The 18,111-nt window shown below is 42.1% G+C and overlaps 1 protein-coding gene across 1 annotated transcript in view; it reads left to right on the top strand.

Annotated features, from left to right (window-relative positions):
- Positions 1 to 18,111, top strand: part of LOC120784035 (thrombospondin type-1 domain-containing protein 7A) — a 134,925-nt gene that overhangs the window by 54,377 nt on the left and 62,437 nt on the right. The window contains exons 3-8 of the mRNA XM_040117452.1: positions 1,083 to 1,331; positions 2,538 to 2,722; positions 8,122 to 8,190; positions 11,333 to 11,488; positions 13,561 to 13,764; positions 17,904 to 18,098. Coding sequence (XP_039973386.1) covers positions 1,083 to 1,331; positions 2,538 to 2,722; positions 8,122 to 8,190; positions 11,333 to 11,488; positions 13,561 to 13,764; positions 17,904 to 18,098 — 1,058 coding nt within the window. The remainder of the gene's footprint in view (positions 1 to 1,082; positions 1,332 to 2,537; positions 2,723 to 8,121; positions 8,191 to 11,332; positions 11,489 to 13,560; positions 13,765 to 17,903; positions 18,099 to 18,111) is intronic.

Here is an 18,111-nt window from a genome sequence, read left to right as displayed (position 1 = left end):
ACTCTTAATGTAAAACTGATTATGCAGCGTGTATGGTAATGAGAGCAGCTAATGACAAAACGCGGCACCAGTCAAGGGCAGAGAGCTTGAAGTGAAGCTTTGTGCATTCGTAGTAGCGTCGCATATCTGTTGCTTCGAGGTGTTCAAAGACCATAAACGATGGCTTTAAGGCATCCTGGCACATTGACATTAAGATAGCAGAGAGAGGAAACCGAAAGAGTTAAACCTCACTGTAATGAGGCGGCATAAGCTGCACACTGCACAGCTCTGTTTGGCGCAAATGTGCTGTGTGACCAGTTGATGCAAGAACATAACAAAGGGATAAAAAGATCTGCCTCTGGAGAGTTGTGAGGCTTCTTCGCATACTTTTCATTTCATTCTAGAGCTTAGAGTTGTCACTTAGCGCAGGTGGGGAAGGGCTGTGGTGAAACAATTGAATCGATCAATAAATTAGTCAATCTAGAGAAAATTCATCATCAACAATATTGATAAACAATCATCGTTTAAATCATGTAGGAAGAAAAAAATGCCAAAAATTTACTGGTTTCAGCTTCTAAAATGTTAGGATTTACTGTCTTTCTTTGTTTTACATCATGGTTAGTTCAAGAAATCATTTGAAATTTTGGGGAATACGCTTTATTTGCTTTCTTTCCAAGAGTTGGAGATTGATGAGAAGATCGATTCCACCCTCTTATCTGCACGCTATATATGAGGCCCCCCCCCGCTTAGCTTAGCTTAGCTTAGCAGGCTGGAACTGAAAATAACCAGCCTAGCATTTTCTCCAACGCTCACTAATTAACACGTTATATCTCGTTTGTTTAATCCGTAAAACAATCGCGATGTAAAAATGACAAGTTGTGGTTTTTGCAGGGGGTTATGTGCTGGACTGTTTCTTGGATAATTCTCCAGTCTACAAGGTCTCAATTAAAAGTATGAGACATTTTGTAGTTTTATTTGGGTTCCAAGCAGAGGAAACCGGTGTATGTTTAAATAAACATCCTGCTTTGTGTAACATGAATGCACGTCTCACTCTTCCAAGATCAATCTCATAACCATACCCCCTCCTCTTTGTCCTTCTCCAGCCTCTGCACACTCAGGGACCTGCCACTGACCGTCCAGTCCTGCATCCTCCCCAAGGACTGCCAGTTGACCGACTGGGCGGAATGGGGCCCTTGCTCCAAAACCTGCGCGGACCCAGAGTCCCCCAGAGGAAATCGCACTCGGAGCAGACAGGTGCTCCAGTTCCCTGTGGATGGGGGGGCGGAGTGCCCACCGCTGGAGGAGTCAGAGTCTTGTGAGCCTCAGGGGGACGGAGTTCCGCCCTGTGCCACGTGAGTTCCTCCTGATGATTGGGGGGGGGGCAGAGGCTTTTTAAATTTGAGTGGAAGTGTAGATGTGGGTTTCTTAGCTTAGCACTTGACAGGCGCTCATGTCTCACAGGGATGCAACTGCATTTTAAGTTGTAATAATGTCCTCCTCCTTGGTTACATTGCTGTTAAGACCCTGCCACAGTGCGACACACACCAGGAATTCCCTCTGTCCTCCAGTAGAGCTCAGGCTGAAACACAGTCAAATCAAAGTGCTTGCTAGTCGACCTAACTGAGGCTGCACATGCTTCCTGTTGACTTCCTTTTACTCATATCACCAAGTTAATTTGCTCTGCTGGATGGCCCGTGTGTGTGTGTGTGCGTGTGTGCGTTTGTGCATGTGTGTGTGTGTGTGTGTGTGTGCGTGTGTGCGTGTGTGTGTGTGTCTGCGTGTGTGCGTTTGTGCATGTGTGTGTGTGTGTGTGTGTGTGTGTGTGTGTGTGTAGGAGACAGCATATGGAGATATATTAGTACATCTGACACGCACAAATTCGAAGCGTAGGCTCACAGATGGCCTTTATTCCCTCAATTTCATCCTATACCATCTTTACACACATGCTGCCAAGTTACTTATTCCTGCTCTCATCGTGGAGCATTTGATTCTGTAGGACTGCTTATTTTATTTTATTTTTAGAAATCATCATCTCTGCCAGAAATTAAACTCGTATGACCAACATTTTAGACACATTTGCAAAGTTTATTTTTCCGTTTCTTTTGTGTCCACTGACACTTATTACTCTCCAGCCACTTTATGGCCTTACTGTGATAAATAATAGGATTGGTAAACTGTGACCTCCAGATCACGATTATGTTTTCAGACATTCGGCATTATAAACACAAATCACAAGCCTTCATCCGTTGTGTAAATAAATGGGGATAAACTGATGGTTGAGCAGTGGTGAAGAAGCTGAATGAGGTGCATTTGAACTGTGCACTGACTTTCCACATCTAGGGAAGGACTTGCACACTATGCATACTGAACTACAGTAAAATAAAAAGTGCAGTTCATAATGTTTTGAGAAAAACAGGACTATATTGGTTGTAACACATGTATGCAACACATCTTTATGAGCCAAAGTTAGGTTTGCAAGCTGATAAATGTGCTGCACTTCTACACCTCACTACACCCACACAGAACTCGGTCACACTCTTCTCCACCCATCCCTGCAGGTACACCTGGAGAACCACAGAGTGGAGCGACTGCCGGGTCGACTTGTTGCTAAGCCAGCAGGACCGTCGACGTAGCAACCTGACGGGGCTTTGTGGAGGAGGCCTGCAGACCAGAGAGGTTTACTGTGTCCAGGCCAATGCTGAGCTTCTGAAATACATCAACACCCTCCGAGAAAAAGACAAAGGTAAAAAAAAAAGGAAAAAAAGAAAATGATGCAAGATTGTTTTATAGAATGAAGAACCTGAAAATGTTGCTTTTTATTTGCCTGCATTTACTCTTCGCATCCTATACAGCGGATTTGCATCGGTTCTTGCCACTCGCTTGCTTTTTAATTTGCAGTCGCACCATTTCCAGACTTCGCTTAGTGTCCATTCTGAACACACGTTTAGAAGCATCTATATCGTTCATGGTAAAAAGCAATAAGTGGACCTTAAAGGATAAAAGCGACCGTAAGCCTTGGATTATACCGACAGTACTTTCTCTAACTCAATACATGGTCCTATATGTGTTATTTATGTTCGTGGAAGCATCATCATGCAGACCAGCTTCTTGTTGCTGCAGGTCAAAGGTTCAGATTCTTCATTTATCGAAATATGCTCTGAACTCACTCAGAACGCTGCTCTTCATTATGGCGTGAACAATGAAAATGGCTCACTCCACTACTCCGGTCCTTCTCCCCTTTCACGTGTTTTTATTCCAGTCTCTGTTTCTGTGTCCACTGTTCTCTCCCCTATATCTCAGCTGTCCTCTGTGATTTTTCTAATACTCTTAGTTCGTTAAAGAAATCCCTTTTTTCGTCGGCTGTACATTTTAGTTGTCTTGATCTCAGGACGCTGTCAGCCATGTTCGTTCCGCACTGCAACTGAGGCCAGCAGCACAGTTGCATGCATGCAGCATCACACCGCGTAGCCTGAAACAAATCACTTGAATTCACAAGTGTAAGCCAAAGACTCAGACACACAGACACACACACACACACACACACACACACACACACACACAAACACACACACAGTGTAAAAGAACTGCAGTCCCTTGGTGGAGTTGTAGCAAACAATTGCATATCAAATGCTCGCAACAGACATAAGCCTGCATGTTCTCTCAGTTCATGCATAAATATACAATGACATACAATGCTGCCTTTGCATTAATAGTCACTGTAGTATTTCCTTTAATCTTCTGTCCTCAAATGTCCCACTGTGGCCACACTGTCAGCTTCTGGCTTTCTGTTTGAACATTTAAACAGCCTGTTACCCGCTGCCATTCACTACCTTTTAAACCGAATCGTGATGGTGTGTCCTGCTGTGACTTGTCGGTGGTCACAAGTGCAAAAGCCTCCATTTCTGACACTTGTCAAGCCAGCTTAGAGTCAAAGCTGCCCTGTTAAAGAGGGTGTTAAAGACATTAGCTGAGACTAAGCTTATGGAGACCAACCGCACCGATCACGTGAGGGAGACTGACAAGGTCTAAGCGGAGGTGAGATGCCAGTCGACACTTGTGCCAAACGTGGAGAGATGCCCCTCTCACGCCACCGGGAAAAAGGAAGTCATCGAGTTTGGAATAATATTTCAGGGACAATAACGTTTACTTTTCCAAATGTTTTGGGTGATTACCTTCAAACTCTGGTTTGTCGTTTGATTTGCGGATGTTGGGAGATATCAGCTGTAGCTAACAGCCTGAAAATCAGACTCAGGTGTTATTTTGTTTTCGACCCATTATTCAGCCTGACATTCTGATCGTGTTAGCCGTTTTCTTGGCAGGGTATAAAATTGTGCCCTACCCAGTCGCTGGAAATAATATTGATGACTTTATTTGTATAGCACTTTTCAAAAACAAAGTGTTTACGGTAAAACAAGAAATAAGAAAGTAAATGAAGTCGAAGAAATAAAGAAAAGATGGAATGACATAAAATGATAAATCAGTTACAACTTTCACAGCCATTTATCCTCAGTTAAGATGAAGATGAGTTAAGAAGGCATTTGAAAGCACGTAAGCTGAGGTAGCAGGTGCAAGGAGCACCTGACTTCTTGTTTGTCAAGTCACGAAACATGCCAGCGAAAGAGGTTAGGGCTCATCTCTGTAAGTCGACCTGCAACAGCCTGTGCTGCCGCACTGAGCTCTATGATTTTGGCCAATTTTTGTGCTCATTTTCCTTTCGCCGTTTTTCTGGTTCTTTCACGTGACGGCGGCACTGCAGTTCTTAGTCCTGCTTACAAAGCCCTCATTGGCTCGGTTATTTTTCCGACCAGGGAAATAGCCGTCAGTGGGCACATCGGCAGACTTGGGGATTTGCATTTCTGAAAAAAATCTGAGATTTAAATTCAGAGGTCTGGAAACGGAATATATAGCTAATCAAAGACTTGACAGCAAGATTTTATTTTTTTTGGTTTTTTTTCCAGATTTTCTTACCTGGTTATTCATGAGCCAGAGACTTCATGCTGTTAAGAAAACTGTAAAACACATCCCATCATGTGCATCAATTTTTTTTTTCCCTGAGAAAGACTTACCAGTGATCGGGAGCCAAGTGTTTACTAAGTGGAGATCTACACATAATCAAAATAAATCAGGTTGTATGTCCCAAACTAGTCCTTACATAGACATTAGTTGTTAATAGTTTAATAATTTCACCCATTAACTGGCAGGTGTAACTGTTTTGCAGCCAACTGAGGGCAACTGACAAAACTAACGTCAGCCTGCTAATATATAACCTGTTTAGAATGAAGACTGTCAGACCTAATATATGATATGATGAACACATCTGAGCTGACGCTTGAAATCAAAATTAGCCAGTAGTTACTATGAACTGAGGAAGGACTTTACGCTAAAATTCTAGGAAATGGATTTAGGAATAGCTGACGCAACCCAGTCCAGGTGTTTTTAGACCTCTTTTTAATATTTCTGCAAGGGTTGTAATATTAATCTAAAACTATCTTGTGTGATGTTGAATAAAGTTTTGATGAACGACTTGTGAAGCAAGAGCTGGCGGTGCATTTGTTAATCTGAGGCAATGTTTCTCTGAGCTTGAATTGATCGACGGCCCTTTGGTTCACCGTGTATCTGCCCTAATTAAAGAATAATGAGTCTGGTAGCAAAGATTAAATCCACCGGCAGACAAAGTGTATTGTATAATGTAAGGACGAATGTATAATGTGTACCTTGTGACAATGTGTGTCCTTCGTCTGTCTGTCTCCTTCTTTCTCCCTTCAAGCTAAAGTGCTACAGGGACCATAGGGCGAGCGAGAGCATACAGCTACATGTGCCTGCAAAGAAACCGGAGTGATCATAAACGTTGAGGCGGCTTTAACCTCTGTTAAGATACAGTTAAAAGATTCATATATAAAAGCATGCTGAGAGTGGTGTTGCTAGGGCTGGCTGTGCAGAAATGCGCGTGACTCGTGCGTGAGAGTTTGCACGAAAACACACGCGCACACTCACGCACACGTGCTCAGAGTTCTTATCTTCCTGGCGCAGGATTTCTTTTGCTTCCACTGGGGGGGTAATCTCCCAGCATACCACTGACACAGAGAGGCAGGCGGTGGCTCGGTGAAGTTTGCTGCACCCAGCGCTCTCTTTCTCCCCTGTCGGATGCATAAATATCACCATGCAAAAAGGGCGCAAGCTACCCTCAGTCCGAGATGTGGAATCGGCTTACCACCTCCTAAATCTTAACCTTAATCTTTACGGGGGAGTGGCGCCGATCTGACCCCAGATCTGGATCATAGCAAATAGCAAGTAACTTCATCCATTATTTCCTCAGCTAAGACTGTATAACTTGGGGTTCGGGTATGCTCGGCCTCCGGAGCATATGGATCCCTAAAGCACTGCTTCCAACCTTGTGGGAGTTGACTTTTTGGTCACATTTCCCAGTATATGAACAGAAGACTGACTTAAAAATCCAGCAAAGGTTTATTTAAATTCTTAAGTACGTACTGTAAATGCAGTTTAGCGGAGAACTTTGCCCTTTGAGAACTCAGTAGGAACCGGAATCACATGCTCATCAAAAAGTGTGGGCGACTGGAGTGACAGTAGACTTAAAAGAAATAGTTCCACATGAAAGAGAAATATGGTTATTTGCTTTCTTTCCGAGAGCAGGATAGGAAAATCAATATCGATCATGTCTGTACGTTAAATAATGAGCTGGAGTCACGACAACCAGCCTAGCTTAGCATAAAGACTGGAAACAAGGGGAAAGCTAGCCTGGCTCTTTCCAAAGTGAAAAAAATATGCCTTCAAATATCTTCTCAGTTGTCTTATTTATACAGTGTGTGGTTTGTTGTATCTGTACATGAACAGAAAATCAAAAACAACAGTTTGGGATTTTAGGCAGAGTTACACGCTTGAGTTATTTTCTTTTTTCTTTCTTCTGACCAGTTATTGATTGTATTTTGAAACAAAGAACGTACATATCAAGAACTCTTACATAGAGACACAATAAGATGACGAAAAAAAGTGTCAGGAATAAGCTATCTGAATGCTAAGGCAGTGGTTGAGGCACAGCTCATTGCTAATACAGTTCCCCTTAAAGAAAAAAAACAAAAAACAAGGATAATGCTCCTGGCAGGAGAAAGCTGCTGGAACAGTGTATCCATATGCCCAGCACTTCTGTGCAGCTTCTCCAGCTGTAATAAAGGGTTTCTACATTATATTATGGAGCACAGGTTTTAGTTTTGGTCGTCTGTACAATCACAGTGCTACCAAACCTGGAAAAAGCTGTGATGGCAAGACTTTGGGATACAATGCACAATCACTGCGCCTGTCTAGACAGTTCCAGCTCATAACGCCTTGTAAAACCAAAAACTGTTGTTTGACCTTTTCAATTTTTTGTCCAGGTGAAACGTTTTTTTTATTGGTCAGCGCATAGATGTGTCAGTGAGCATATTTTGGACGGAGCCAGGCTAGGTGTTTCTCCTGACGCCAGTATTTATGCTAAGCTAGGCTAAACACGTGCCGACTGCTGCTCTGTGCTTAACACATAGAGGGATGTCGGTCTTTTCATCTCATTCTTGGAAAGACACTAAATAAGCACATTTGCCAAAATGGTTGAAAGCCTTGGAAAGCCTTAAAAGGCAATGCAGAACCAGGACAACCAGGAGTTAATTAGCCGCCATGAAACAAAGAAGTTGAATCATGCCAAAGAACGCAGAGAAGTCTGTCACTCTGAAGTTAAAAAGACTGTGATCACATTTCTTTTGATCCCCCAACGCCAGCGTCTCCAACCTGGTGAGAATACATGGTCACCAAAAGTCTGTGTGGCTTTTGTTCATAAACCATGGGTCGGATCCGGCCATAACGAAAATAAGAGAACCACAAACAACGATGATCTCGCACCGTTGCTTAGAGCAAAAGTTAAAAAAATAAATAAATAAAGACATACAGATTTAATCTTGTTCTTTAGGCATTTAATTGTAAACAAGCCTGGGTTATGAGGCTCAGCTCTCTGTGGCCTCTCCTGCTGTTGCTGTTGCATTAGTCTCTGCCCGTCTCTGGCGAGCTGTTTCCCCTCCCTCTCTGTGTTTGTTTGATAATGCCTCCGTCTCCCCGATGTGTGTGTAGCTAATAGCGCTATCTCCCCTGTAATTGCAGCGGGTCAGACCCAAAGACAGCAGAAGCCTAGTGTCCCCCCTCTCCTCTCCATCACCTTCCAGATTACAGGTAGGTGTTTTTAGTCTCGCTGATAACGAAGCCCCAGCCTCTCCCCGTGCTTTGTGCCTCCCAGGTCTTTTTCATTAACAGCCTCCTCTGCTCTGTCCTCCTCTCCTCTCCTATATCGTGCTATTTTCTCTCCTCTCCCCTCCCCTTTCCCTCTCCTTGTTGCCTCTCCTCTCTAATTTTTTCTATTCCCTTCCTCTCCACTCATTTCATTTCCTTTCTTCTTCTATCCTCTCTCCCCCTTGTTTCCTCTCCCCTTCTCTTACATTTCTCCTTGTCTACTCTCCTCTCCTGACCTCCATCCTTGTTCCCTCTCCTCTCCCCCACTCGTCTCTCCTCTCCTCTCCTCCCCTGATCATAACGATGGATTATAAAGGGAAAAGAAGACAAAATAATTCAATTATTGATTTTTAACAACACTTTGAAGGTTCTCCCCGCTACTATGATGCTCCAGATTTATGACGACGTTAAGTGTACACTTAACAAGTTTCAAGCCCGCACGGCTGCTCTTTATTCAGTGTGTTCAGGGTTGTTTCCAAATCCAAGAAAAGGGGTAAATAGTGTTACAACAACATTCTGCGTTCTCTCATAAAAAGCCGGGCAGAGGAAATGAAACTTTGAAGGGACTGTAAGAAAAACTCTGTTCCCCCACAAACAGAATATGGAACGTGAGACGTGAGACGTTTTCCCCCACTGCAGACAGTAAGCCACACTCACTTGAGGGATTTTTCTTTCTGCCGTTGTCAGTTCAGCACAATAGGAAAATGAACTCGCTGGAGAACACACTCTAAAATGAACTAACAGAGAAGCAGGATATAGAGAAAGTTTTTTTTTTTGTCGTTTTTTGTTTTTTTTTTTCTCCTCATTGTCACACAGAGACCGATACTCTGTTGGTCCTCAATTTTGTATTCACAAATGGATTGATGTTAAAAGACTGAAGTCAGTGTAGTTCCCCAATAAGATGTGGATTAACAGTGGCTCAGCAAACTCAGTATTTGACTTTCAGTGTATTTGTAAGAGGAATTAGCAATTTTGCATTTCAAAAGCCCCACTTGCCTTCCCTGTACAGTTCTGAGAGAATTATGATTCAGCTCTCCTGACTATGTGAGACTTTAAGCTCTTAGATGTCTTGTAGGAGCAATTGGAATACAGGAAATAAAGTGCCTCAGGTTGAACGTGTGAAGAGATTTTTTTTTTTTTTTTCTTTCCGGGGAATCACTAAATATCCACTATAAAAACATATTTGAAATTTATCTCACAATACCTGTAAAGTAGAAATCAATCCATCCTCATACTTTGTAGACAGAAGTCTTACAAAAGTCTTATATACGGTAGGCATATTTTTTTTTTTTAACTTTTATGCCACCACTGATACCATAGGGCTAAGCGTCAGTTTTCACACAGGGGAAGTTCCTTTTGTGAGGGAAAAATTTTGTAATGTGAAAAGTAACAGATACCAAAGCAGATAGTAGCAATTCAGTCTTTCATTATTCTCTAGCAGCATCAAATGAAAATCAGACAATATCTGATATAGATATCAATATCAATACAGATATCTGCTGTATCTTTGATGATCACTTCAGAGTTTAACTTTTTTTTTTTTTTTTCCAGGAGCCTTTAAGAATGAAATCTGATGTATATGCACAGCTGGACGTGTTTGCTCTGTAATGTGTGTGGCTGTAAAGCCAACAAGGCTCAGAAGTGTCAGTCAGAGCGTGGAGCTCCAGGCAGGGGGTGGAACCTGTCTGCTAAGTGAGCAGGACTCACTCTTATCACCACCGACAATCTGGAAGCTGGCCTGGTGGTTTAAGGGAACATTTCGACATCTTGGGAATATAATATTTGCTTTCTTGATGAGAGTTAGATGAGAAGATGGACACCGTTCTCATATCTCCTCACTAATTATGAGGAGACGGTCAGCAGCCAGTCAGCTTAGCTTAGTATAAAGACTGGAAACGGGAAGAAAACAGGAAGCCAGGCTCCGTAGGTAAAGGTAAAAGAATCTGCCTACTAAAGCCAAAGCTCACTAATTAACACTACTTATCATCTTGTCTCACCGAGGCTTCGCTGCTCCCAGCCTAGACCTCCTGTAAAACCACAACTCCTCCATTATAACTTGTTTTTGTCGGGATTAAACAAATAAGCTATAACATTTAAGGTGCTGGTGGGTGGATGTTGTTACTTTTGGACGGAGCCAAGCCAGCTGGTTCCCTCTGCTTCCAGTCCGCACGATAAGCTAAGCTTAAAAGTCAAACTATCCCTTAAGACCCATACCTACCTGCCAACCACTCTTTGGGATTTTCCGTCTCTGTCCTCATATTTTCTGTCCATGTCCACTAAGTACTATCAAATAAAGACTAAAAAGAAAAACAAAAACCTGCACACACAATAGCATTACTTTGAAATGACACTGACACCAACATACATACAAAATGCGGATGCATAAATGCATAAACTCAGTATCTCCCGAAACCCCACACAGCGGATGTATTTATTGTGCCACGGTTCAGCAGAGAAATGCGATCTGCACAGTTGTCAGCTGTGCCGTGCGTGGCGATAGCATCTCCCCTTTTTATTTTGACAAAGTTCCTCAGTGGGAGTTCAGACAGGCATTCACTCACCAGTTGCATCATGGAAAGGACTTTCTAAATCCAATATGGCACGAAGAGGGAAAGTAGATGCCAAATTACACCTCATTGAATAAACATGAGCCAAGACATTGTCACTGTTCTCTCACACCTTTAGAGTTGTATTGTTGAATCCTTTCTCCTCCCTCCATTGAGAGTTGGTGGGCAGGACTCCACAATGTTTTATGTTGCTAGCAAGGCACTGTACGAGATAATCACTGCTAATTTATCATTCTGACATGCTAACAGGGAGGCGATAAACAAAACAAAGGGATAATAGTGTCTACTCCACAGGCATGCTTTGTTTTGTTTTTTTTTCACTCTGGTTCTCCTCTGCTTTCTATAGGGATTTTAATGCCAGGAATAAAAGTAAATAAGAATTTTCGTGTCCCTTGTCCCTGTTGATTGGAATGCTGGTAAAAATGCCTCACGTAAAGACAAACCAGAATAAGATCAAAGTAAGGCAGGCTCGTTTTATCTGCTGCTCATTTTGTGTTGCCTTTTCTTTATCTGTGCAGCCTCCCGCCCGGTGGAGAACAAGCTGTGCGAGGGGCCGATCCCCAACAGGTCCCAGTTGTGCCAAATCTCCTGCCCCATCGACTGTGAGGTGTCGCCGTGGGGCGCCTGGGGGCCGTGCACCTTTGAAAACTGTGATGATCAAGCTGGAAAGAAAGGTACAAAGACATGGTGCAAATAGATAACATCATGGTTTAAAGGTGTCATGTTCCGCGTTTTAAATGTAATTATGATTTATCACATTGGTTTAAGACAATAACTGCCACTGTCTCAGGCCAGTTGCAATGTTTGACATTCATCTAAATAAACTCACCCACCTACACTCCTCCCCTTGTACGTAATCATTATCCTTTATTAAAGACTGTAAACACGTTTGGAGTCATCTGTCCATTATCTGTCATCCCTTCTTCCTTCTGACACTGAGCTAAATTCAAACAGTTTTACGTTGTGATGAAAAAGCAATGACCTCTTAACTCGTCCCTTGTTCTTGTTTCCAGTAATAATACCAATGTATTGAATTTAATGTGGAAGTAATACAGTGTATCATCATGCATATCTTATTTTAGTAACTTCCACTGCGGTGAACAAAACAATTTTCTTTTTACAGTGTAGTAAGTGCTGCCCATGCTCCATGCAACACTTCAAATTATGTTTTTTTCAAGAGAGCAATATAATTATTATACAGTACTGTGTATACACTATTACATCTGAAAGCATTAATGAATCTGCAATCTTCATTATAGTTTTTACTACATAATATTATCATTTTTATACCAGATATAACCTTACCTTATACAGTAGATTCAGGCATGGTTCATTATTGAATCACTCTGGGCAGAGCAGGTCGTCTTGTTAGAAATACATAGGAAGCGTACCATTTCTGTAGAGGGGTAATGCGGCCACGTTAGAATAACATTTTCATTATAAAATGTACCTTCGTTGTAACAGTATTTGGCAGTTGTTCAATCAGTGCATTCATAGTTTGGGTAAGTAAAATGTCAAAATCATACATAAATCTAACGTGACCACTGTACCATAAAAAAAAAATAATGCCATAGGCTGACTTCCGCACGACTTTTCTTTCATGGGTCACATGTGCATTGTAACTGTTCATCTTTGACATTACTGGAAGTTAAAACTCACTGGAACAGTACGGTCAGGGTAAGATTTCTGGTAGCCCGGAGCTCTGTCCATGTGGGGAAATCATGAGGGTTTTTCTCAGATTCCCATTAGTATTAATGAGTTGTCTTAACAAGTCAGCCGTCAAACCAAACCAAGCTAATCATGAGCATCTATCATCAGCGCTGGAAGAAGCGCTTTGATCATTTACTTGAGTAAAAGTAGCGATACCACAGATTAAACATACTCCATTGCAAGTAAAGGTCCTGGATTCAAAATCCTACTCAGGTAAAAGTACCAAAGAATTATCAGCAAATTTACTTAGAGTGTCAAAAGTACAAGGACTCATTTTGCAGAAAATGGCCCCTGTGACTGATTTATTATTATATGACAGTGTTGGATTGTTAATACCGATGCATCAAAGTGTAGGCAGCCCTCTACTGTTGTAGCTCGTTTCAGCTACTTTGGATACTTTAGATACATTCAGGCAGTTTAGTCCGGTGGCGCCCAGTGTTTGGGTCGGCCCCCTCCAGAGGGTCTCAAGATAATTCTGAAGGATCATGAGATGATTGATGGGGTAGAAAAGAAGAGAAAAGTCATTTCTATTATACACATTTATATTCATTTTTGGGATTCGGGTGAAACATTGGATAATTTGACCTCCTTGAACAGTTGCTCAAATGAAACCATCTGAGAAGTTTAGAGGGGAAATGTCTCTTAAGTGGAACATTGAGAGTATGGTGTCGCAAGTCAAAATGGTTGGAGAAATGAACTATGAGTTCATCATGTGTTTTTATGTAAAATCCTACAAATCTTAATTTTAAATTAATATTCTGAAAAGTAACTAGTAGCTAAAGCTGTCAAATAAATGTAGTGGAGTATAAAAGTACAATATTTCTCTCTGATACGTAGTGGAGAGGAAGTACTGTATAAAGTACCACAAAATGTACTACGTCCATATGTACTTGAGTAAATGTACTCAGTTGCTTTGCATCACTGGCTCTCATTCATATGAGGGAAAATGTTCTGTAAATATATTTTCAATAGATTTGGTGTAATTCTAAACGTAGAGCAGCTGAGGACTGTCTTTTTACGCTTTGCCACGCTGCAGGGTTTAAACTGAGGAAGCGGCAAATCGCCAACGAGCCAACAGGAGGGCCCGGAAACTGCCCACACCTGGTGGAGGCGGTGCCGTGTGACGAGCCCAGTTGTTACGACTGGCAACTGGTCAGCCTGGCTCAGTGTACTCCCGACGACGAGAAGCCATGTGGCCCCGGCGCTCAGCTCGCACAGGTCCGGTGTGTCAACAGCAACGGTGAGATGGCTGAATTCAGTCCCAATGTTCAAGTGGAGGACGAGATTTTAACTGAAGCTTAATTCGCTGCCAATGGTGCCTCATGCCCCACAGTTTCAAAACTGAGTGATTAATTAGTTTTTGATTTGTTGATTGACATTAAAAACCAAACTCCTACTTGCTAATTACTCATCCAGAAAGCGTGTTGTGCCTTTTGACCCACCTGCACTTTCAATTAAGAAGTGCACGTCTGACCTTGTGGGAACAGTCCTACATTTTCAAAGTCACCTTTCCACTGACCCCCCAAGTCCCGCGGCACAGCTCTGTACGTGAGGAGATTTCCTCCACTAGACCCCCGGTTGCCATTCATCAACTTTGTGAGGATTTCTCTCCGGACTCCCCTCCCTCCATTCCTCCCCTCCTCTCTCCCCGTCAAGCCTCTCCTACTTTAACGCTTGCTTGAGTCGGCGTCGCCGCCGCTCTCACGCTGTCTCTGTCATTACGATCTTCCTCTCCGCATGCACAATTAAACCCCTCTCGCACTAAATCAAATCAATCCTTCGTGGCTCTGGGTCTTGGAGTATCCTGTGCCCTTTGCTGCTCCTGATGTTTACTGCTACTCTTTATTACTGTAAATGTTTCATACAAGGCCCAGTGGTGCAGAGATGCTTTCCAGACTTCCTGTTGCCTTCAAGTTATGCACAAGTTTTAGACAAAATAAGGTACAACACATTATTGATTTTAATTCATTTTCTTTTTTTTTCTGGTAAACTGTGGATTACATACCATGTTTATTGATCCAGCATGTAAAGTAAGACTGTGCTGCAGCACTAGGAATGTTATTCACTTCCAAATGTACTCAGTAAATCTTTATTTTTTGATCCAGCGCAGTGACTCTGTTCACGTTTTCCCCACTAGAGAACTTGATTTGTCCTTCTAACGTCTGCCACAAATCACAGTTCACGCATCAACCGCAGGCATTCAGTGAAGTTGGTCCGGTGGATACGACCCCATGTACAGCAGGAGTAACAGAAACGCTGCACTGTTCTTTCTCCCCCTGACTTCAGTTGATTGATCCCTCCCACCTTCACTCCCTCATCTGATGAAAATTGATTTGTTCTGTTTGGATTTTCGCTCTGCTTTTCGCCTCAGAGATTTTTCACTGCAATGTCGGCAGTACATTTTCTCTGAGTGTGTCCCAGTCATAAAAGAAAAGGCCACACAGTCGGGCCCCCGACAACAGGCGAAGGTCGATACAAATGTTATTGAAACTGGCTATTGATATTCCCCATGCTGACTGCCTGCCTACTAAGGCAGAGAGCTGTTTCTTCTCTGCACACCAAGCGTGGAGTTTATCCCCTCATAGTGGGTATTCTCTTCATTCTTGTTTTTTGTGGGTGGGCCTAAAAAAACCGCTTGGGTTCCTTTCACTTTATACTTTCATGCCTTCTCCGTTCAAAAGTGACATCTTCATGCAAAGTCAGGCCCAGTCTGACTTTTGAAGCTCAAGCGATTCTTAAAACTTCAGCTCGGCCGTTGAAAGCTTTACATTTTTCTGGATGTATGGATCGCTTACAGGAGAAAATATTCTCCGCTTGTTTTATCGCAGCACATGAAGCAACCTAGACAAATATGTGGGTTAATATAATCCACTTATGGCTGATTCTAGGAGGTCATTAATAAAACATGAAGAATATTGTAAAAATGAGGGAATCCCATGTGAATTTTCTCTGCATGTTCAGTGCCACTTAAGTATGGAGATAGGTCAGAGTCAAAAGTGCATTAATACAGAATGAATATTCTACGGATAATCCACGAAAAGGGTCAAAATCAACTGTCATGTCAATGTGAAAAACAAAAGTGAAATGTTTTGGATTATTTCTGTGGTGAAGCACATCTTAGGTATATCCAGGAATAGTGGATCAACCCAGAACTATCAGACGTGTCACGGGTAAGAATCCTATTGGCTATTTGCTGATCTTAGTTTGGAGATTTTTGATGCTTTACAGGTTCATCGATGTAGTTTGTGATTAACAATTCATCAAATTATGGTTACATCCCCCAGAGATCTTTAAATCAGTTGCCAGTAATCTCCACAGATCATCCTTACGTTCGAAAACCCGGCCTGGTCAAGGATTTGCTTTATGCCAAACAATGTCAAGAGAGCAGAAAGTCAAAGTGGTGGAAGAACCAATCAGATCCTTTACCCACTGTAAGTAAAAGTACCAATACTCAATTACAGGCAACGGTCCTTCGTTCAAAAGCGCTCAAGTATTATGTGCAAGATGTACTTTAAGTATCAAAGCTACTTATAACTATTTTTATACAGGTAGGTAGTGATCCAGTGGTTGCCAACTTTGGGGGTCGGGCCCATCCATAAGGTAACAAGTTAATCTGATTGGTCAAGAGATGAGAGGAGAGAAGAAAAAAACAAAGGTCTGCTACACAAATCTGTTTTCCTGAAAAGTAACCAGTAAAATCTCTCAAATAAATGTAAGAAAGCAAAATGTACAATGGAATTTTGTGGAGTAGAAGTTTGAAGTAGCATGAAATAGAAACACTCGAGTAAAGTACAAGTATCTCAAATTACACATAAGTATAACACTTGAATAAATCTACTTTGTCAATTTCCGCCACTTAAGATGAATCGCTGGTAGAATAAATCCAGCTTCCCCTGAACAGAATACCCATTAGATGCTGTTTAGGAAACCGTGTGTATTATTCTTTTACTGTATGTTTCAACTCTGCACTTCTTGTCTGTCAGAATTCCTTCTAGTTTCTGTACCAGACACGCGAGGCGAGCAAAGAATGCCAAGTTGATACTTGTGCCAGTTCGGAGAATGTCCCTCCCGAGCTGTTTTAGGGAGAGCAGGCGCCTTAAGAAAACAGGCACGTCCCTGCAATTTGAAATGGGCTGTGTGCTTGACATTGTGCTATCAATTAAGACATACAGCTGTTCGTTCTCCCAGCTGCTCTAGCTGTCTCCGCACTGAAAGTCTAGTTTGTGGGTGATAATTTAATTCTTGCAGTGAATCTTTGATCCTTTGAATTTATTTTCATTTCCCTAGTTACTACCCGGTGTATCCAAAATTGGCAAGTAAATGGTTATCACATAATCAGAAAAAAATAAGCCCACACTCAAAAATATAATCAAGGTTCCTTTATTGACTTTAATAAAGGCAAACTGTTTAACGCAGCACTTCATCAGGCTCATTTTTTTTTTTTTTTCGATTAGTACCTTTAATGATCTCCTTCCTTAGAGTGGTTGGTTTTAGATTTATTCTTTGGTCATTAGATATTCTCACAAATGTTTCAAGAGGGACACAGCATTGCACACTGTGAACGACACCTGGATTTAATTTGGCTTAAAAAGACCAACGTACCAAGCAGGAAAAAGGTGACTCCTCACTTTGCAACTTCAGTTTACACTGCAACTCGGCGGTAAAAGCAGGGTAATGAAGGGGCAATGATGTGGCAGTTACAGAGGTAATACTGATGAGGATTGCGCAGTAATATTCGGGTTTCATTTTTGATATAAAGGGAATATGATTTGAATTTTTTCACAGTATTAATGGGGTTATGTCAGCGCAGTGGTTTTGCTGTCGTCACATTATTCCCTGAAATGACCATCAGTAACTGCCAAAAGGAGTGCTGAAATTCCACTTCCCTCATTTGTCAAATAATTCCTCCTTTCCTTTTATTTGATGCCATCAAAATTCAATTTCAGCTAATGACTGATTTCGATTTCCTGAAAATCTCTCGTAATAGTGATGCTATAACACCGACATGACCCCATTAGTATTTAGCATTGTTGTAATATTATGTGCTCATCATTACGACAGTACCACAGTTTAAGATTCTACACTAATATTACCCCATTATTACTGAGGGACTTTTACCCTAATATATACTTATTATCGTAAGCACATTAACATATTGTTAAGCCGTCATGTTTGCTCCATTGTTGCCTTGTAACAAAAGTTAAAATCCATTATTGTGTTGTCATTACCAAAATACCACCCCACTGTTGTTTTGTTATCACCGAGTTTAACAATGTAAGTTGACAGTGTGGATGGATTTTCACTTTAAAATGCAGCTTCAGTCTGTCCCGCCGTCCTACCTCCCAACTTTGATCCTGCCGTTGATTCTGTTTTCCTCAGGGGAGGTGGTGAACGGAAACCTCTGCTCGTCTTCCCCGGCTCCTGAGCCTGTGCCCTGTGAGGTGCCTTGCTCAAGAGACTGCGTGCTCAGTGACTGGACCCCCTGGTCCACTTGCTCTCAGACCTGCTCCAGTAAGACCATCGAGGGGAAGCAGATGAGGACCCGCTCCATTCTGGCTTACAACGCCGGGGAAGGTGAGTCTCAACC

Source organism: Xiphias gladius, chromosome 22, assembly GCF_016859285.1.
Source record: "Xiphias gladius isolate SHS-SW01 ecotype Sanya breed wild chromosome 22, ASM1685928v1, whole genome shotgun sequence".
Classification (NCBI taxonomy): Eukaryota; Metazoa; Chordata; class Actinopteri; order Istiophoriformes; family Xiphiidae; genus Xiphias; species Xiphias gladius.
The sequence above is the reverse complement of the archived record's forward strand: the minus strand, read 5'-3'. Positions and strand labels throughout refer to the sequence as shown.